The sequence below is a fragment of the Perognathus longimembris genome, chromosome 6, assembly GCF_023159225.1.
Source record: "Perognathus longimembris pacificus isolate PPM17 chromosome 6, ASM2315922v1, whole genome shotgun sequence".
Taxonomy (NCBI): domain Eukaryota; kingdom Metazoa; phylum Chordata; class Mammalia; order Rodentia; family Heteromyidae; genus Perognathus; species Perognathus longimembris.
Genome location: NC_063166.1, coordinates 68816914 through 68839252, shown reverse-complemented (window position 1 = coordinate 68839252; position 22339 = coordinate 68816914). Strand labels below are relative to the sequence as shown.

The 22339-nt window shown below is 42.3% G+C and overlaps 1 protein-coding gene across 1 annotated transcript in view; it reads left to right on the top strand.

The window, feature by feature from the left end:
• Pigu (phosphatidylinositol glycan anchor biosynthesis class U) overlaps positions 1–22339 on the top strand; it is a 74401-nt gene that overhangs the window by 29774 nt on the left and 22288 nt on the right. Inside the window, exons 7-10 of the mRNA XM_048349034.1 lie at positions 8786–8883; positions 17891–18045; positions 19973–20116; positions 21884–22008. Coding sequence (XP_048204991.1) covers positions 8786–8883; positions 17891–18045; positions 19973–20116; positions 21884–22008 — 522 coding nt within the window. The remainder of the gene's footprint in view (positions 1–8785; positions 8884–17890; positions 18046–19972; positions 20117–21883; positions 22009–22339) is intronic.

Here is a 22339-nt window from a genome sequence, read left to right as displayed (position 1 = left end):
GAATTGGAGCCTGAAGTACAATCTACCACCATTTATATCAATAAGCATGTTTATTGTTATCATTGTTGATAGTTTTGAAAATGTCTCTTTATGTAGATTAGGCTAGCCTCAAAAATTTTTTTTAACTGGTCCTAGGGCTTGAACTCAGGGCCTGGACACCGTCTTTGAGCTTTTTTTGTTCAAGGCTAGCACTCTACCACTTGAGCCACAGCATCACTTCTGGCTTTTTCTGTTTATGTGGTGTTAAGGTTTTGTGCATGCTAGGCAAGCACTCTACCACTAAGCCACATTCCCAGCCCATGTTTTGTTTTGTTTTTTTTAAGTAAAAGAAATCAAGCATATCAATTGAAAAATAAGTTGTTCCTCATCCTGTCCCACCCCAACTTCCATTCGTCATGAAAACTGTGCTTAAAGTCCCAGCTCTCTTCCCTTTCACTGGAGGTTTAAGTTGTTTTCCATTGTGGCTACTATAAATAGAGACTATCACAAACAACTTCCTAATCTGTTAAAATATTTGAAGAGTTCTATTTTAGCTGGCTCTGTGAACCACTTTGACTCTTCAAAAGTATTATACAATAAAACTAGATCACTTATTCATTTCCCAATATCTTTTTCTGCATTCATATTTTTATTGTATAGTAAAATTACTAAAACTCTAATTTGGTCTTTATTTTAAAAAGAGAACATGGGGAAAAAAGAACCTCAAGAAAGAAAATATAGGGCTGGGAATATGGCCTAGTGGCAGGAGTGCTTACCTCCTACACATGAAGCTATCGGTTCGATTCCCCAGCACCACATATATGGAAAACGGCCAGAAGGGGCACTGTGGCTCAGGTGGCAGAGTGTTAGCCTTGAGCGAAAAGAAGCCAGGGATGGTGCAAGGGCCCTGAGTCCAAGGCCCAGGACTGGCCAAAAAAAAAAAGAAAGAAAATATAAAATCACTCAAAAATCCAGAATACTCAATCCGATAATAAAAAAGCAAATTGAAGTAAATAAGGATATCGTGTGTGTGTGTGTGTGTGTGTGTGTGTGTGTGTGTATGTGTGTGTTAGTGCTGGAACTTGAATCCACAAGGACCTTCCACATATTAAGGTAGGCAAGCTATTACGTGAACTATGCCTCTAACTTGGTGACCAAAAAAACCTCACTTGGCCTTTGGAATTGGCATAGATTTTAGAAGATAATTCTCTGTACTGGCAAAGGTTCTGTCAAATAGGTAATCTTCCACATAGCAATTTTATTTAGAAATTTATATGACCTTCTTGGAAAGAAGTTTGGCAGTAATTTTTTTTATTATTTAATTTTATTGTCAGGTGATGTACAGAGGGGTTGGCAGTAATCTTAAAGTTTTTATACTATTAACTTTTTGATTTCCTAAATTTACTTTTGAGAACCTACCCTGAAGTAATGTAGAAATACAGATAAAACTTTTATGATACAAAAGTTATTAGTGGAGTTATTTGGGGTCGAAGAAAATGGAAAATACTTCAAAATAGAGGAATGGTTAAGAGAAAATTAAGTAAAACAGAATAGTAGATATTTTTAAGTAATTGTAAATTATGTTAGAACATTTGAAGTTTTGTTTTGGTGCTGGTGCTGGGGCTTGAACTTGGGATCTAGGTGCTGTCCCTGAGCATTTTTGCTCTCAAGTGGAGCCATAGCTCTGGTTTTTGTGTGTGTGTGCACTCATGCACCAGTCCTGGGGCTTGAACTCAGGGCCTGGGTACTGTCCCTGAGCCTCTTTTGCTCAAGGCTAGCACTCTGCACTTGAGCCACAGTGCCACTTCCGGCTTTTTCTGTTTAGGTGATACTGTGGAATCAAACCTAGGGCTTCATACATGCTAGGCAAGCACTGTACCACTAAGGCTGGTTTCAAACCCCAGTCCTCAGACCTCAGCCTACTGAGAGCTAGGATGAGCTACCAGTGGCCAGACTTTTTTAAAGTTATTATTACCATACATAAACTATACAAGGGGGTAGGAGGTTCATTGTGACATTTCCACATGTATACAATGACATTTGTAGTTTTAATGCAGACTATAAAACTACATATTTTAATTAAACTTAACTAGTTTAAGACAACAAAATAGAAAATATACCCCAATAGATAAATATTTGTCTCTCAAAAGTAAATTCATAGGTGATTTCTATTTTCTTTTGTATGCTTTTTATTCTCAAAGTTCTTTCAGTAAGAGAATTAAAAATATATTTTTTGATGCTGGACACTGGTGGCATACACCTGTAAGTCTACCTACTCAGGAGGCTGGGATCTGAAGATCACAGTTTGAAGCCAGCTTGGGCAGAAAAGAAAAGTCCATGAGACTCTTAATTGCTAATTAACCAGCACAAAAGTCAAAAGGTAGAGCTGTGGATCAAATTGTAGAGTGCTATCCTTCAGCAAAACTCAGGACCAGGAGGTCCTGAGTTCAAGCCCCAGTACTAACACACCCACAAAAAAAATATTTGGACTATTTCTCATTTTGGCTAATAGGAATAGAGTATCACATTTAAAATATAAATTAATGAGTGATAATATAGGCATATAAAGGTTCCTAGACTTCCCTGCAGTGGGCATCCCCAAGAAGAGTGGCCTCATTTGCTCTGATCCCTTGACTTCTACTTGCTTTCTTTTGGCTTCCTTTGTGGCAGCCCAGGGTTGCCTGGGACACACTGAGAGAGACAAGGCAGGCCCAGGCAGAGGTCACTACATTGTGATGTCCTTAATGGAGTGTTGTCAGGGAAACACTGGACTGTGAGTAGGGTTGATGTTAATATAGTGAACTGCATGGATTTCACTTTGAAGGCTATTGCCTTGGTCAAAGGGCACTGTGCCTTTCAGTGAGCTAATTAAAATACTTTATCCCTGTGAAGTAGTCTTCATTAGGCTTTTAAAAGAAAAATAAACTGACTGATGGTGATAGGTACTCCCGCTTATTCTTTGCTGGTATTTGTCAACAATGAGATATTCCAAACAGGAAACAAAGTTTGCCAGTAAGGATCCTTTCAACTTTGCTTACTCCTCCAAAAGAAGCCATGTGACACATCTTCCTTGCCAAGGAGACAGAAGGATCAGGATGTACCATCAGAAGGCAGTCAGGGGTGATTAAGAGCTCAGGCTGCTCTGATGTTAGATCTCGTGGCTAATCCTAGCTCTACTGTTAACTGGCTGCATTACCTTGGGCAAGTCTCTTAACAGTTCTGGGTTGTAGTTCCCTTACCAATAGCGTGGAGATTGAAACAGCCTCTACCTTATACAGCAAATGGAAAGAATAAATGAGATGGTGCATAGTACAGAGGCACGTACTAAGCATGGATGATTGTTACTCTTAGTAGTAGCCATTTGTAAAGATCTGTCAGGATTAAAATAGTCTTTTCTGGGCTTGGGTAAGAGACACACAGCTGCAGGACAGAACAGGAATAATATGAGGAAGGGCCATGGATAATAAGATCAGAATAAGAGGTTTTCTTTTCTTTCTTGCTTTTTTAAATGCTAGTCTTGGGGTTTGAACTCAGGGCCTGGGCAATGTCCCTGAGCTTCTTTTGCTCAAGGCTAGCCCTCTACCACTTGAGCCACAGCTTTACTTCTGGTTTGTGTGGTCGTTTATTGGAGATAAGAGTCTCACAGACTTTACTGCCCAGGCTGGCTCTGAACCTAAGTCCTCAGATCTCAGCCTCCTGAGTAGCTAGGATTATAGGTTTGAGCCACCAGTGCCTAGCATAAGAGGTTTTCTAATTATAAGCTTTGTAGTCTTGGGCAAAAGTGTTACTTCAGGAGCCTCACTTTGATCGCAGAGATATCTACCTCCTAGAGTTAGTGGAGGAATAAATGAGAAATACAGAGTCCTTAGCAGAATCTATTCAATGAATAGTTGTGCTGCTTTATTATGTTTTTTATGGTTCAAATACAAATTGAGATCAAGAGATTGTCATAGTGATCTAGGAAAGGAGTATGAGATCTGAAGTGAGACTGCCTGGGATCCGTCCTAGTCCTGTCATTCACTGGCTTTGTGATCCTCTGATCTGTACAATGAGAGTAATAGTACTGACTTGCTGGAGTTACTGAAAGGACTAAAAGACACATGACATGCAAATTGCTGATAGTTGTGGCTGGAACAGAGAAGGGGCTAAGTAAAGTGTTTATGGTCACTGGGCAGGACATGTTGCACCTACCCTGATAGAAGAGCATACTCGGCAGGGAATGTAGAGCCTCAGCCTTGCCCTACCCCCACACCAACCCCTCTTTCTCACTGTTGCCCCAGTCACTGGTGTATCTTCCTCTTCTGATAATCCCATGGGACCGTAGCCCTGTTACCCACATTCCAGTTGGTCCCACTGCCTATCCTGGGACAGGACATTGTCTGTGCCTGTCTCTGGCTCTCTGCTCACTCTCCTTGAAGTTCATATCCCCCCCCCCCCCGCCCTAGCCAATCCCCCAAGCCCCTCCCCCTTTCATTCTTGCTTCCCCTTGCAGCTGTGCCACCCACCCCGGCCCAGATTAAGGTACAGTCCCTGGAGGCCAAATGTTATTCCAGTCTTGCGGAGGCTTGTTTTGGCCCCCACCCTGACACAAATGGAGAGTTGGAAAACATACTCAAAGCTAGATTATGTACATAATGATGTTCCCTGATATTACAGCCAAGTGCACAAACCTGCTTGATTGATTTTCCCCAATATTCTGAGACCAAGACTTGTTCAGAAAACCTACAGTATGAGCATCTTGGCTGCACTAGCAGACAACGGTCGAGTGGTATCATTTTGGGGTAAAATTCATATCCCTCTTGGCATAGTTTGACCTGGTTAGGGTAGCAAGCTGCCCTCATTCTTGCCCACACAAAGCCCTATTTCAGACATTACTTCAGTATCCTGTCTGGGCCTGTAGGTCGATGTTTTGGATGAATTTTGTAGCTAAGCCCTCTATGATCTGACCCCAGGCTGCTTGCTAAGACTTTTTAGATTGTGACTTTTTATCGAGGTATGTAATGTATACAGAAATAATGTACAAATAAATAAATGTTTACAAAATGGTGAGTCTTAGTACCCAGATTAAGAGACAGAATGTAACCAGCATTCTCAGGAGCCCTTGGAGCCCCTTTGGGGCTTCTTTCAGTCATTCCTCGAGTTCACCCTGTTTTGCCATGCTGAACTACTTGCTGTCAACACCTCACTCCAGCACACTTCCTGTCCCCGCATGTGCCATTTCCTAGATGTTAGGCCTTACACACTGACTGTTCACAACTCTGGTGTCAGTGTCCCCGATGGGCTAGCTCTGCTTCTCCTGTCCTTTCCTCTCATGTGTTGTCATTGTTCATGGGAGCTGCCTGAGGACACAGGCTATCTGAGTCACCAGTCTCCCTACCACCCAGCACATGCTTGGCAGAGAGCAAACTTCAGCAGTGTTTGCTTATTGCACAGTTTTGTCTACAATGTTTGGAGTCACCTTTTACTTTTATCTGTCCTGCCCCTGCCCAAGCACATATTGTTCCAGCTGTACCTTCTGAACTTATTCTTCTTGCCCCATTTAGTTTTTCTCAAAACTTAGTAGCTCTTCCTGAGTCTTGTGTGCCTGCCTACTCCCCCTCACTTGCTCACGCTGTGCATGTGCCCATCCACACCTGTCCTGTCATCCCACACCCAGAACACCCACACTAGGCCACTGCCTGTTGTAGCACCGTGTTTCTGCCTGCAGCCTTCAGACTTCAGCCATCCAGTCATTATTCCACAGTACATGCCCGTGCCCAGCTCCTGCCCAGCCCCTGCCCTCTGTAAGCTCTGTTCCAGCCTAGAGTTAGATTTGATTTGTGTTTGCCCATGTATTTTCTACTTCATGAATTCTTCCTCAAGAACATTGGTTTCTTTTAATACGTTTGTGTGTAGAAAACCATGCTAAATGAAAAGTTGTTTGTGGGTTGTTTTATTTTTATTTTTTTTGCACTTTTCCCCCACAAAACATCATTCAGATTTTCAGCCAAGCATTCTGAGGCCATCTTCACCATTAGGTGTCAGGACTTATATTTCCCACTAGTGCCATCTCCTCACTCCAGCGTGGTTCTGGTGCTAGTCTGGTGTGTGGTGCTCATGGATGTGTGGAGGCCTCTGCTGGTGGCTTCACTTAGCTGTTCCTCTCCCTGCTCAGTCATTTTTATAAGTACCCTGGGTGCTGAACATCTCGCCTAGCACTCATGAATTGGTGGGACAGCCCCACTTGAGAAATTTTGCCCTTTATCCTTTGTTGGTTTTTTTTTTGTACCCAACTTCCTTCTTTCTCTGTCTTTTTTCCCCCTGTGGTACTGGATTTGAACTCAGGCCCTTGTGCTTGCTAAGTAGGCACTTTATCACATGAGGCATACCTCCAGCTCTTTTTGCTGTACTTATTTTTCAAGTAGAGTCTTGAATTTTTACTTGGATTCTGCCTCAGACCAAATTTCTCTTGCATAGCTAGGATCTTAAGTATATGCCACCCTGCTCATTTTATTGGCTCATTTTACTGGTTTATTGCTTTTTCCCTAGGCTAGTCTCAAACTGCCATTCTTTTCATCTCTTCTTCCCAAACAGTTGATTATATTTGCACTGGCTCTCTGCTTCCTTCCACTTTATATTCTGCCCACCATGATTGTTCCTAGCTTAAAAGTTTTTTTAGTTTCAAAAATGGAACACCCAAAATTCTTTTCTCTCCACTCCCTCCTCCATGAAGTGATCACATTCATTGACCCATGCCCACCCATCTTCCAGGGTAGCTCTAGGTATTTCTGGTATATAGACTACTTTGTTGAGCAGAGGAGCTAGAGATCATCTCTGACTGTTGTCCCTGGTGCTGGGTTGGTAGTGGGATGAAACTCCTTAGACTGAATGGGGTGATGTTTCTTTCTTATTTTTTATTTTTATTTTTTGCCAGTCTTGGGGCATGAATTCGGGGCCTGGGCACTGATGCAGAGCTTCTTTTGCTAAAGGCTAGTACTCTACCACTTGAGCCACAGCTCCACTTTTTTTTTTTTTTTGCTGGTCCTGGGGCTTGCTCAGGGCCTGGGCTTCTTTTTCTTTCTTTGTGGTTTTTTTTTTTTTTTTTTTTTTTTTTTGCCAGTCCTGGGCCTTGGACTCAGGGCCTGAGCACTGTCCCTGGCTTCTTTTTGCTCAAGGCTAACACTCTACCACTTGAGCCACAGTGCCACTTCCAGCTTTTTCTGTTTATGTGGTGCTGAGGAATCGAACTTTGCACTCTGCCACTGGAGCCACAGCGCCACTTCTGGCCATTTTCTATATAGGTGGTACTTGGGAATTGAACCCAGGGCTTCATGTATAGGAGGCAAGCACTCTTGCCACTAGGCCATATTCCCAACCCCTGGCTTCTTTTTGCTCAAGGCTAGCACTCTACCACTTGAGCCACAGTGCCACTTCCAGCTTTTTCTGTTTATGTGGTGCTGAGGAATCGAACTTTGCTTCATGCATGGAAGGCCAGCACTCTACGGCTAACCCATATTCCCAGTCCTTTGATCATGTTTTAAAAGTCACAGTGTATATCTATTTTATAAACTTACTAGGATTTTATAAATATCTTTCCATGTCATCACAAATTCTTTTTTTCCCTCCAGTCGTGGGGCTTGAACGCAGGGCCTAAGCACTGTCCCTGGCTTCTTTTTGTTCAAGGCCAGCACTCTACCACTTGAGCCGTAGTGCCACGTCTAGCTTTTGCTGTGTTTGTGTTTGTGGTGCTAAGGAATCGAACCCAGGGCTTCATGTATCCTAGGCAAGCACTCTACCACTAGGCCACATTCCCAGCCTTCTCATCACAAATTCTTATATGACATTTAATTATTTCATAGTACTTCATTTTATATAGGGAATGGGAACATTATTAACAAAAATTCATACACTTAGAAAGAAAGGAAGCACATGACTAAAGATAATGAAGGGGGCTGGGGATATAGCCTAGTGGCAAGAGTGCCTGCCTCGGATACACGAGGCCCTAGGTTCGATTCCCCAGCACCACATATACAGAAAATGGCCAGAAGCGGCGCTGTGGCTCAAGTGGCGGAGTGCTAGCCTTGAGCAGGAAAAGCCAGGGACAGTGCTCAGGCCCCCTGAGTCCAAGGCCCAGGACTGGCCAAAAAAAAAAAAAAAAAGATAATGAAGGAAGGAGTGTGTCAGATAGTGTGATGAAATATTATACAACACAACAGAATAGTTTCACAGTTCCACATATTACAAGCAGTAACTGCAGGTTTAGTGAACTAGTGCATTAAGTGGGACGTGGATGTTAACAGACTTGATTGATCCCTTTGTATGTCTTTGGCTGAAGTTTTTTTTTTTTTTTTTGCCAGTCTGGGCCTTGGACTCAGGGCCTGAGCACTGTCCCTGGCTTCTTTTTGCTCAAGGCTAACACTCTGCCACTTGAGTCACAGCGCCACTTCTGGCCATTTTCTGTATATGTGGTCCTGGGGAATCGAACCCAGGGCTTCAAGTATACGAGGCAAGCGCTCTTGCCACTAGGCCATATCCCCAGCCCTGGCTGAAGTTTTGTAAAATCTTTCTGGGACTGAAAATTTCACAAGAAACATGCCTGTGGCATCTCAGGTTACTAAAGGTGGGTGGTTTTGATTTCCTTGGTTTCCTTTCATGGAGGAATACAGCCAAGAAGCTCTCAGTGCACATGAGTTTGTATAAGACCAGGAAGCATTTGGCAGGTGATTGAGCTATTATGGAAAGTTTTATATTGATATGATAGGGACTTGCTGAGTCTAAGCCTGATTGATGAGGCGGGGTTATTCCATACGTTCATTTCTTTTTACAGGCAGTGCTTTCCTCAGTGCGATTTTTCTCGCCATAGCAACATACCAGTCTCTGTACCCAGTCACCTTGTTTGTGCCAGGACTCCTCTATCTCCTCCAGGTAAGCACTCACTGGTCAGAAGCCAGCACCAAGAGACATTACAAAACCTGCCCCTATGGGGGAAGTAAGGGCATGGGACTGGGGACTGGGTCTCCCAACTCATACCTGCTTGATTCCACTTGAAAAGATGAACTTGACTAACTTTTAACAAAGCAGACCTAATGATCATTAGACTCTAACTATACCTATCATTCCAAATGTATAAGCATATTTGTCTTTGCATGTTTGTAGTTGGGATCATCTGCCTTACATTTTTCTTACCTAATATACATAATCCCTACTCTACTTATTTCTTCAACATTTCCTTATTTTCTTTTTTGCTGGTATGGGGTTTGAACTCAGATTCTTATACATTTTCTCAGCTAGTGCTCTACCACTGGAACCATGCCTCTAGCCCTGCTCTTTGTTAGTTATTTTGGAGATGGAATCTCATAGATTTTTCTGCCCAAGCTGGCTCGAACCATAATCCTCTGGATCTCAGCCTCTTGAGTAGGATTATAGATGCAAGCCTCCAACACCTAGCAGGATCTTTAGCTTTTCTTTATAATAGCATTCATTTTATAAGATTATTACAGGAATTAAATGTAATGGGTGTTCTTGATGCAATGACAGGAATGGAGTGGATGATCAGTACATGACAGTAATTGAAGAATACCAGTTGCTGACCTTATGGATAATGTCCTACATGTCAGACACTTACGATAAGCTCTCTGCAGGTATCGACCTCATTTCAACCTCATAAAAACTCTATGCTGTAGGTCATAGTAGCCATGTTATATACACGAATTGAGACTAGAACATTAGGAGGTTAAGTCACTTACCCAAGTCCAGCAAGTGATAGCTCTGGGAGTCTAATGAGACAGTTTGTTCTCTAACCATCCCTCTTTTCTACTTTAATAAAAATACATACCTCAGAGTTGGGTACCCATGGCTCATGCCTATAATCCTAGCTATTTAGGAAGCCTAGATCTGAGGATCATAGTTTGAAGCCAGGCCAGGCAGAAAAGTCCATGAGACTTTTTATCTCTAATAAAACTACCATAAAAAGCACCAGGCACTAGTGGTTCACATCTGTAGTCCTAGCTACTCAAGAGACTGAGATCTAAGAATCAAGGTTCAAAGCCAGCCTGAGCAGGAAAGTTAAGAACTCTTACCTCCAATTAACCACCAGAAAACCAGAAGTGGAGCTGTGGCTCAAAGTGGTAGGGTGCTAGCCTTGAGGAAAAGAACTCAGGGACAGCACCCAGGCCCTAGTACAAGCCCCACAATTGACACAAAAACAAACAAACAGGGGCTGGGGATATGGCCTAGTGGCAAGAGCGCTTGCCTCGTATACTTGAAGCCCTGGGTTCGATTCCCCAGCACCACATATACAGAAAATGGCCAGAAGTGGCGCTGTGACTCAAGTGGCAGAGTGTTAGCCTTGAGCAAAAAGAAGCCAGGGACAGTGCTCAGGCCCTGAGTCCAAGGCCCAGGACTGGCAAAAAATAAAAAATAAAAATAAATAAAAACAAACAGATCTTCAAAAACAAAAACAAAACTGGAAGTAGTGCTATGGCTCAAGTGGTAGAGTGCAAACTTGAGGAAAAAAGAAGCTCAGGGACAGCACCCAGTCCTGAGTTCAAGCCTCAGGATCAGCACAAAAAAATATAAGAATATGCATGTCAGGCTGGGGATCTAGTGTAGCTCCACGATAGAGGACCCCTGGATTTAATCCACAGCACCAAAAAAGGAGACTAGTACATATATCCTCAAAAACAAGATCCACATTAGAAATATTTGAAAGCTGGGCGCTCATGCCTCATTCTTGTAATCCTAGCTACTCACGAGGCAGAGATTTGAGGATCACAGTTTGAAGCCAACCAAGGCAGGCAAGTCCATAAGACTAATCTCCAATTAACTACCAAAAAGTGGAAAGTGGAGCTATGGCTCAAATGGTTGAGTGCTAGCTTTGAGCAAAACAACTCAGAGACAGCACCCGGCCCTGAGTTCAAGGCCCTGGACTGGCACCAAAAAAAGAAAGAAAGAAAGAAAAATATTTGCTGGAAGCATGTAGTTTGGCAGCATCTAGACTCAAACTCAGAAGTGTCCAGTTCTAAAGCCCTTGTTTTAGACATAAACATTGCAATGAAGGCTGACTGCTTCCACTTGTTGATATGGGCATATGCTTGCCATTTTAAGTGACTGTAATAAGTGTTGAGGTGATGCACACAGTGATGCATGGTTAGCTTTAGGGAACTATCTTTATTGTCGCTGAAATTTGTTTTTCTTTAAGTCATTTCCTTGAGATATGTTCCTCCAGCTGAATCATTGTTTTTATAGCTCTCATTATGAAATACCAGGTTGGCTACCAGAAAACCTGAGTCAGTTTGCAGTGCTACCTACTACCAGTGTCTGAAGACAAGTAAACCAGCTATTTCCCATTTTGCCAGCACTGGCTTTTCAAGGTTTTGTTTTGTGTTGTTGTTGTTGTTGTTTTTCCAGTCCTGGGGTTTGAATTCAGGGCCTTAGCACTGTTCCTGGCTTCTTTTTGCTCAAGGCTAGCACTCTACCACTTGAGCTACAGTGGCACTTCTGGCTTTTTCTCTATATGTGGTGCTGAGGAGTCAAATCCAGAGCTTCATTTATGTTAGGCAAGCATTCTACCACTAGGCCATATTCCCAGCCCCGCTTTTCAAGTTTTATTTATGATTACTGGTTCATTAGAGGTATTACCACAGAATGAAGTTACTTTGTTTTGATTTTCTGTATCTTTGTTGAATCCAAGCATTTTACACATAACAATATGCAGTTATACTAGAAGGAGGAAGAGAGAGGAAAAAGAATTTGTTTAAAATTCAAGGAAATGTCTCCAGACAATAATGGACAGGGCTGAGTCATGAGATCCAGCAGTTAGGCCTATCACTTTATTTAGTTGACTTGGCTCTTCCCACCAACTATCCAGAGCTGAAACCTACAGTGTGCTAGACACATGCTGTTCTCTGCAATTGAGGTTTCCGAGTGAGAGCACCCCAAAGACTGCTCTGGAGGCAGCCTCTGAAATGGATGAGAGTTACAAAGAATTTGAGATGAATTTCAGGACCCCATTTTTCTAGGAATTAAAATTCTAGCCCAAAAAAAATAAAATAAAATTCTAGCCCAGGGGCTGGGTATATGGCCTAGTGGCAAGAGTGCCTACCTCATATACATGAGGCCCTGGGTTCGATTCCCCAGCACCACATATACAGAAAATGGCCAGAAGTGGTGCTGTGGCTCAAGTGGCAGAGTGCTAGTCTTGAGCAAAAAAGAAGCCAGGGACAGTGCTCAGGCCCTGAGTCCAAGCCCCAGGACTGGCCCAAAAAATAAATAAATAAATAAATTAATTAATTAATTAAATAAAATTCTAGCCCAAACCTTATTTATATCTTCTTTTTTTTGGTCAGTTGTGGGACTTGAACTTTGGGCCTGGGCTTTGTCCCTGAGCTCTTCAGCTTAGCTAGAGCTCTACCACATTGAGCCACAGTACCACTTCTGGTTTTCTGGTGGTTATTTAGAGATAAGAGTCTCACGAAAAAAAAAAAAAAAAAAGAGTCTCACGGACTTTCCTGCCCAGACTGGCTTTGATCCTCAGTCCTCAGCCTCCCTAGTAGCTAGGATTACAGGTGTGAGCCACCAGCGCCTGGCACATGTCTTTATGGAGATGTATAAAGTAGCCTAAAAAGCATAGTAGGATGATGGGAAAACGCAGTCACATCCAGAAAGCAAACCCTCCTGTCTAAATAGAAAGGAAGAACCAGAAAAGCAAATTATCCTTCAGGGCTAAGTTCCTCTTAGACCCATTCAGTAGACCCTTTAGACCTGAGTTTCACAGAAATCCATAAGCTGCAAGGAGAGAAGCTAAAAACCAGTGAGCTAAGTATGGGACAGTTCTGTAACAGAATGGAGTATTTTGTCCCAAAGTGAGGTGACTCCTGAGTCAGTGTTATAGGCCAGTGGATAATTGGCACCTGTTGGGGAGTCCTAGCTCTGGTGTCAACATCAGCATGGTGACTGAATCTAATGACCCTGGCTATCCCTCCAACCTCTGACTTGGAATGGTTTGACCCCTGTAAGGATATGAACCAGCTGCTGTTTTTTCAAGCCCCCCACGGGTACATATTTTTGTCTTGAAAAACTTGCAGAGCTCAGGACTGACTGGAACATCTGGGGAGGTCAACTGTAACATTTTAAGTTGAATAAATTACTGAGAACATAGTATGGTAGCACACTAAAATTGAAGGCTACTAACAGAATTTTCAGAGTGAAAATCTGTAGAAGCTGGCTGTGAATTTAGTAGAACTCAGGGCCTGGTTACTGTCCCTGAGCTTTTGTGTTCAAGGTTAGTGCTCTACCACTCGAGCCATAGTGCTACTAGTTTTTAGGTGACTATGTCTGTTACTGTGTAATTATAGAGATTTTAGAGTACTTTTTAAGTCTATTAGGACTAGTTTCCCTTCATAATTTTTCTTATCAATGTTTTCCTAATTTCTTCATGTTTTCCTCTGGTATAACTACATAAACTTTAATGTCTGGTATATCTCCATGACTTGTTGCCTTTTATTGGCATAGTATTATTGCATTGAATTTTTAAATTAATTTAGGCCCAGCTGATGTCTTTGTGACGATGACTTATCCTGAATCGAAACAAGGGATAGGGCTGGCAATATGGCTTTGTGGTAAAGTACTTGCCTAGCATGCATGAAACCTTGGGTTTAATTCCTCAATGCCACATAAACAAAAAAAGCTGGAAGTGGCACTGTGGCTCAAGTGGTAGGTAGAGTGCTAGCCTTGAGCACAAGAAGATCAGGGACAATGCCATCTAAGGATCGCAGTTCAAAGCCAGCCTGGGCAGAAAAGTTCATGAGACTCTTATCTCCAGTTAACCAGCGAAAAGCGAGGAGTAGAAATTTGGTTCAAATGGTAGAGAAGCCACATGAGAATATGTGGTCCTGAGTTCAAGTACATACAAAAACACACACACATTAAAAATTCCTTATATAGGTTTTGTATATTTCTTATTAAATTGGACTTCCAACTTTTCGTCTTTCTGTTACTTTATATGTGTTTTTTTTCCTACCATTGCATACTTAAATCATTTAATATTTATTCATAACAAAAGCTATGCCTGGAACTTTAGTTAATTACATTGTTTGAATTATTTCTTTTAACTGTATTATTGTTTTGTCTTTCTTTTTTGGTATGAGTGATTGAATCCATTTACTAGGCAAGCACTTTGCTACTGAGCTACATCCCTCCTCTGTTTGAATTATTATTATTTTTTTTTTTTTGGCCAGTCCTGGGGCTTGGACTCAGTGAACACTGTCCCTGGCTTCTTCTTGCTCAAGTCTAGCACTCTGCCACTTGAGCCACAGAGACACTTCTGGCTGTTTTCTGTATATGTGGTGCTGGGGAATTGAACCCAGGGCTTCATGTATAGGAGGCAAGCACTCTTGCCACTAGGCCATATCCCCAGCCCTGTTTGAATTATTTTTAACATGAGTTGTCATTGGATTACTTTTCTTCTTTTCTTTCTTTCTTTCTTTTTTTTTTTTGCCAGTCCTGAAGCTTCAACTCAGGGCCTGAGCACTGTCCCTGGCTTCTTTTTGCTCAAGGCTAGCACTCTGCCAACTTGAGCCACAGCGCCACTTCTGGCCTTTTCTATATATGTGGTGCTGAGGAATCGAACCTAGGGCTTCATGTATAGGAGGCAAGCACTCTTGCCACTAGGCCATATTCCCAGCCTGTGTGGATTACTTTTCTATAGATATCATGATGATTGTTTTCTTTTTTTTTTCTTCAAATTTTTATTATCAAACTGATGTACAGAGATGATAATTGTTTTCTTTAAGCTGTTTGAAATACAGAAAATAATAGCTTTTCTTATGTTGAACTAACCTTGAATTATTGGAACAAACCCAACCTGTTTTTGACTCAACTTTATCATAATCTTTTTCATGTATTGCTGAATTATATAAACTTCAGTTCATAGTCTTGCATTTGTGATTGTGTTGGTAAGTATTTTTGGTAGCAAGCTTATAATATCTACTCTGGAAGAGTTAATTTAATATTAGAATTATCTACTTCTTGAACACTGGAAGAACTTGCCTGTAAAACTTGTTAGTCCTGCTCTTTTCTTTGTGGGAAAGTTACCTATTACTAATTCAAATTTTCAGATGGTTATGGAACCATTCAAAATTTCTACTTTTCCTCAAATTAGTGGGTTTTTTTTTCTCACTTTTTTTTATACCAGGCTTTCAGGAAAGTTGAATGCATAGTATGCTTTTTAGGGTTTTATTTTTCAGTTATAATTTTGTTATACTGTCTATATCTGTATATCCTTTTTTTTGTCTCTCTCATTTTATGTACAACTACAATACTATTATCACCCAAGAGGTTTAACCTTGATAGAATGGTATAGTATGTACTTCAAATTCAGATTCTCCAATTTATGACCATTGTAGGATTTGTGGGGACGAACTAATCAGGATCTAATCATAGATCATGTGTTACATTTCATTATCATCTTCTTTGGTCTCTCTTCCGTTTAGAAAAGGACATAGGTATAATTGCATCGTTCATATTTTTCAGACTTTTTTTTTTTTTCCAGTCATGGGGTGTGAACTCAGGGCCTGGGCATTGTCCCTGAGCTTCTTTTGCTCAAGGCTAACATTCTATCACTTGAGCCACTGCGCCACTTCTGGCTTTTTTGTTTATGTGGTACTGAGGAATCAAACCCAGGGCTTCATGCATGCTAGGCAAGCACTCTACCACTAAGCCACATTCCCAGCCCTAGAATATTTTCATTTCTCTTAAGCTTTCCAACATATTAGCATAAGTTTTTATTTGTTTGGTTTTTGTTTTAGTCAGGATCTTTCTAGGTAGCTCAGGCTATACTCAGAATCCCTATACAGACCAGGTTTGCCAGATCCTCCTGACTCCTGCTTCATCTTCTTATGCCATCTTCCTGGGTTGTATAATCATTGAGATTTTAGAATTCTTTTCGCAAGTTTAATATGGCTGGTCTTCCCTTCATAGTTTCCTTCCTTATCAGTATTTGCTTCTGCATGTTTGTTTTTCTCCATAAACTTTACTATATGGTATAATCTCATAAACTTTAATATCTCACATCATGCCATGACTTCTTGGGTTTTTTTTGTTTGTTTTTTGCCAGTCCTGGGGCTTAAACTCAGGGCCTGGGCACTGTCCCTGAGCTACTTTTACACAGTGACATTTCTGGCTTTGTCTGTGCTGAGGAATCGAGCCCAGGGTTTCATGCATGCTAGTCAAGTATTGTACCACTAAGCCACATTCCCAGCCAATTGTTGGCATTTTTATTAGCATTTTATTGGCTGGGATTATGGATGTATATCATTGCATCCAGCTCCTGGCATAAATTTTTCACTATGTGTATGTGTGCGCACGCACACACACGCACACAAGTTCTAGGGCTTGAATTCAGGCCCTAGATGCTGTCCTTGAGCTTGCTTATCTATGTGTCTATGTATGTATGTGTATCAGTTGTGGGGCTTGAACTCAGGGCCTGATTACTGTTCCTGAGCTCTTGAGCCACAGCTCCACCTCTGGATTTTTTGGTAGGTAATTGCAGATAAGAGTCTCACACAGGGCTGGGAATATGGCCTAGTGGCAAGAGTGCTTGCCTCGTATACGTGAAGCCCTGGGTTTGATGCCTAAGCACCACATATATAGAAAAGGCCAGAAGTGGCGCTGTGGCTCAAGTTGGCAGCGTGCCAACTTGAAGAAGCCAGGGACAGTGCTCAGGCCTCCAGTCCAAGCCCCAGGACTGGCAAAAAAAATAAGTCTCACACACTTTCCTTCCCAGGCTGGCTTTGAACTGTCATCCTCAGATCTCAGCCTCCTGAGTAGCTAGGATTACAGGCATGAGCCACTGGCACTTAGAAGCCTTTTTATTTTTATTTTTCTCAAGCTAGCACTCTACCATTTGAGCCACAGCTCCACTTCCAGCTTATTGGTGGTTAATTGGAAATAAGAATCTCTCAGGCTTTTCTGCCCTGTCTGGCTTCAAACCATGATCCTCAGTAGCAATCGTTATAGACATGAGCTATCTTTACCCAATAAGCTTTGTTTTGGGTTTTTTTTTTGCCATATTGTTTTATATTTGCTTTTGATATACTTTCTATAAATACTAAAACTAAATCATGCTTTCTCCATTCTGGGAGGCTAATGCTTTTATGGTTTCAGAATGTATGGTTTCAGAATGTATCTTTCTAATCTGTTTTATAAAACATCTAGAACATTTTCCTATATACCTATAAATAAAATACTATTGTTTGGCATAATCTCAAAATATTACAGATATTTTGATTTTACGTTGATTGTTCACTTTCTGTATAGTCCTTACCACTACCATCCCCTTTGAGACAAGGTGTTAGTCATTGTATGACCAGGCTGGCCTTGAACGTGGGATCCTCCTGCCTTAGCCTCCCAAGTGCTGACATTACATATATGCACTACTATGACATTTACTTATATTGAAATAGGTACAGCTTATTCATGTGACCTGCTAAACAGTGTATCATTTATACAGTTGTACCACAGTTTATTTTTTCCACTGCTGAAAGGTTCATGTTTGTGAATATTGTTTCATTTTTTTCTTATCTCTAGGATGCATCCCTGGAATGATCTTACTAAGTCTCAAGTCAGAGTATATGCACCTGACACTTTCTTAAATGCTTACATACTTTGGTTTTAATTAAAGACAGCAAAGTCACTTGCCTGTAATCTCAGTACTCAGGATGCTGCAGGAGAAGGGTCCTGAGTTTGAGCCCAGCCTGCGCTACATAATAAGAAACACCCTATCTGCAAAATCAACAACCAAACAACCATAAAGATAGCAAAAACTTAAATCTATGCGTCATGGCATGGTTTTGCACGAGGAATCTTTAGGTACTAGATGAGAGCTGTCTGTCCTTGGCATCCCTTAAATGTCCTCTTCTGCTCTCTCTCCTAGCGGCAGTACATACCTGTGAAAGTGAAGAGCAAAGCCTTCTGGATCTTCTCTTGGGAGTATGCCATGATGTATGTGGGAAGCCTAGTGGTAATTGTTTGCCTCTCCTTCTTCCTTCTCAGCTCCTGGGATTTTATCCCTGCAGTCTACGGCTTCATGTAAGTAAAGATCTCATTAGAGAAATCTGGAAGCTAATTTGTTTTTCATAGTTCCTGTTGAAATGAGGCAGAGACCTACAGGCAGCAGCTATAGCAGATGTTCTTACACTTGGAGGTCACTTCAAAACCCCTTCAAGGGGCTTGCTGGCCTATTCCCAGGGTCTGGGTTGATGTTCAAATGGTGCTGTTGCCTCTGGTCTCAGAAACACGTTTTGGGAACTTCTGCTCTAATGCACACCTTCATTTGGTGGGATTAGAGAAAACATTTTCTAGAAACAGCCAACTAGCCTCTGACTAGAAGGTACGCATTCAATTTCAAGCAGAAATGTATCCATTCATTATTGCTCGAGGGCCCCTGATTTTTTTTTTTAACATAAATCAGATGAGTTGCAATATTTCAGGCTTTCATGATTGTTCATAAATTGAACATTTTCACATATTGTATGCCAGGCTCTAGGTGCTGAAGAACTTGGTTGCTCCCTAAGCCTGGAGAAACTCACAGCTTGATGAGTGACAGACTTTAAACCTGTGAGGGTGAGAAAGAGATGGGAGAGACAGAGCTCCTAGCTGGGTCTCTAGGGTACTTCCTTTTGTTAAACTCTGGCTGGGCATAACAAAAGCTCAGGGACTTGGAGCTCTTTGTATTCTGCCTTGGATGAGTTTGTGATGTCTAGTAAAGAGTTTTTCCTGGTTCTCTACTGGGCCAAAATTCACGGAGGAAATATACTTGCCACAGAGACAAAGATTTCCCCTGGGCGGAGGCTTCAGTCAAGAAATATTACCTGTCCCTCCCTCTGTTGTCCTTTTGAAATTGTGAATTGTGGCCAGTTTCAGTTCTTTTTATTTATTTATTTTAACAAAAAAAAATATAACATAGGACTTGGGATGTAGTTTGGTGGTAAAGCACCTACCTAATATGCTGCAGGCCCTGGGTTCAATTCCCATTATTAGGACTAGAAATTAATAATTATATATATATTTTACATATATACACATGTATGAATGTGTGTATATGTATGTATGTAATAATTTGTATGTATATATAATGTAAACTTTTAGAAGAGCCAGATACATAGCTTGTTCTTTGATAACCAGACAAAAATTCTTTCATAAAACTTTTTTGTTTTGTTTCATTGTATGTGTGTGCATGCTGGAACTAGAGATTGAACTCAGGATCTCATACTCTTGCTTAGCTGTTTTGCTGGAGGCTGGCTCTCTTAACACTTGAGCTACACCTCCACTTCCAACTTTATGATACTTAATTGCAGATAAGAGTCTGTCAAATTTATCTGCCCAGACTGGCTTCAAACCTCAATCCTCAGATCTTAGCTTCCTGAGTAGGTAGCTAGGATTTACAGGTGTGAGCCTCTGGCACAAAACCCTGTTTTCTTAAATGAACTCTCTGACCCTGGTAGAACCTGCTAAAGGTTCTTGAAGCCATCCCTGGAAGTCTCACTGCAGGTTCAAGCACAGTCTTGTGGGTCCCTCCTGCTGTGGGGAGGTGGAGCAAGAATGGGAAGGAGCAAAATCTCTGCACTTAATTCCTCTGGGCAGGACTTTGGAATGCCCCCAAATAGATCTTATTTATAGTTCTGGTAGCTCCTGCTTGTGAACTGTGCTGAGCAGGAAAAGAGTGATTGCTGTCTTGATATCCAGGATAAACCCTTGCCTTGTTTCAGATTTGTTTTACCTAACCTATATTTATTATGGCTTGTCATTGCCTGTGCCTAGCCCTAGTTTTTGTTCATCTGTATATGGGGTACCTGAGGAATCCTTCACGCCCTGATCTCTAGAGGGAGGAAGTCAGTCTTGGCTGCCCAGCCAGGATTCTGTCTTCAGGAGAAAACAAGGGCAAACCAGACCATTTGTAACTCTGCTCTTTTCTCTCTCTCTCTCTCTCTCTCTCCCTGTGTTTTCTTAATTCCAGACTTTCTGTTCCAGATCTCACTCCAAACATTGGTCTCTTCTGGTACTTCTTTGCAGAGATGTTTGAGCACTTCAGCCTCTTCTTTGTCTGCGTATTTCAGATCAACGTCTTCTTCTACACTGTCCCCTTAGCCATCAAGCTAAAGTAAGTGGGAGGATCCGCTGCTGCTTGGTCCTTTCTCCTCCTCTACCTCTAGATAAGTGCCCTGCCAACCAGGGGCACCTGCCATCAGGTTTATAGCATCTTTGCCCTTGGAGCCCTGTCCTCAGTCACCTCAGGTGCCAGTAGCCGGAGCCAACAGTTGATAGTCATAAACAAGTGCAGGCCACAAGGAGGGTGCTTTATAACCCTGGCCTTCTCCTCGCCTCACTTCACATGGCTACTGAACCCACTCACCATTTGGGGCAAAAGCAAGTGTTATGTTGGGGGTGCCTTTGGAAACAGTAGATCAAGGAATACATCCTTGATCAACACTCCAGGGATTGTCCCAAGAGGGACTTAGCCTGGGTTGGCTGGGAGTCTGGGCACCTCCAGCTCTGTTTAATCTTCTAATCAGGTTTTCTCAAATGGAGTGGTCTGTGGAGCTCTTCTGCACTATAAGAGAGCAAGTGTATGTTGAGCCATCTCATTCCCTGGTACCTTTCTAGACTAAAATAGAATCATCCCTACCTCAGTCACTCAGAGAGGTCAGCATTATCTTATTGCCATTGCTCTTATTTTATAGTTGAGGGATGGATGTGGAAAGAGGTGATTTTTTCCCCCAGAATTACACATCTAGTAAGCAGTGGAGCTGGAATTCAGACATAGGTTTGTCTGGCTCCAGAGTCTATGATTATCCCTGTGCCATGCCAGACTCCTGAGGAGAGGACCTGCAGTAGCTTTGAAAGTGATCCCCTGTTCCTGGCTTCAGAAAGCTTGTCCTCTGAAAACCTTCATGAGCAGTCAGCATCCAAGTGCTGTGCAGAAGTAGGTCATGCGTATGCACTTAGGTCACAGAAGAGGCCACAGATCTGACCTCTTCCTGTTCACTTCCCTCTAGCATTCAGTCTGCTCTCAGAGGGGTACTGGAGGCTGAACTCTGTTCCCTCCTCTTTCCTTGAAGAGGAAATGAAGGCCATGAAGTTTGTGAAGTGTTCAGGAGAGCAATATAGTGGTGTTAGGAGCTCTGAGGACAGCTCTATCACTTACTAAGTTAACTCATTTCACTTCTCTGAGCCTCAGTGTCATCATCTGAAGGACAGGAAATAGAATTCCCTGCCTGGAGTGACACTTGAGGTACTGTGGAGATCTCCTGAGATAAGCGTAAGAGAGGCTTTGCACAGGGCATACCCCATAGTGAGGGGTCAGGACATCGCTTGTTTTAGTTTAAAAATTACAGTTTCAACTATTGTTAGTTTAAGGTAACAGGAATTCTAGTCCAGCCCTTAAAGAGCTGAAGCTCTCCAGGGTATGCACACCCCACTAACCATATTGCTAGTGAGCAAAGCATCAGCCAGGAGCACCTCCCTTCCGAGGGCTTTTTGTCATAGGGGCCTCTGGTAGGGAAGAGTGCCTGATTTCTCTGACAAGCAGTCATTTAGGCCTGGCAATAGCAATGGTGACTTCATTTGTTTTCTTCCTTGTGGCTCCTGGGGGAAAGCCCAGAGCCGCAAGAAGCAGGGGTGGATGTAGATGGGTAATGTCTCTATGGGCTACTTCTCTAGTGTTTGCCAGGCCTGATCCATACCTGGGCATTTCTGAATCTCTGCAGTCTTCTGCTTTGCTACTGGGACCTGGCCTGTTATGCCTGAGGGTAACAGGCTAGCCCCTGCCTCAAGTTCCTTTGGGAGATTTTGGTTTAAAGAAGGGGATCAAGAGTCTTGGCCTGGTTTCTGGCTGACTTCTCTGTCTATCTCTCATGCTCTATCCCAGGGAGCACCCCATCTTCTTCATGTTCATCCAGATTGCCATCATCTCCATCTTCAAGTCCTATCCAACAGTGGGGGATGTGGCCCTCTACATGGCTTTCTTCCCCGTGTGGAACCATCTCTACAGATGTGAGTACTTTCACTCCCCCTGATGGTAGATTTGTGTCAGACTGACCCTTGGTGAAAGAGCCAGGGAGAAAGGTATTGATAGGCATGCACTGGGCATCTGCTGTACTGGAAGTACTAGGAGAGTGGTACTGGCCTGAGACATAGTATGTGCCTCTAGGTGCTATGACTTGTGATGGCAATAGCGTAACTGCCGTTGATGGAGCACTTACTGTGTACCTAACTATTGTGTGTCTAAGAGTTGTACATCTGCTGAGTGTTAGTGGCTCACTCCTATAAATCCTAGCTACTCAGAAGGCTGAGATCTGAGGATCGCAGTTCAAGGCCAGCCCAG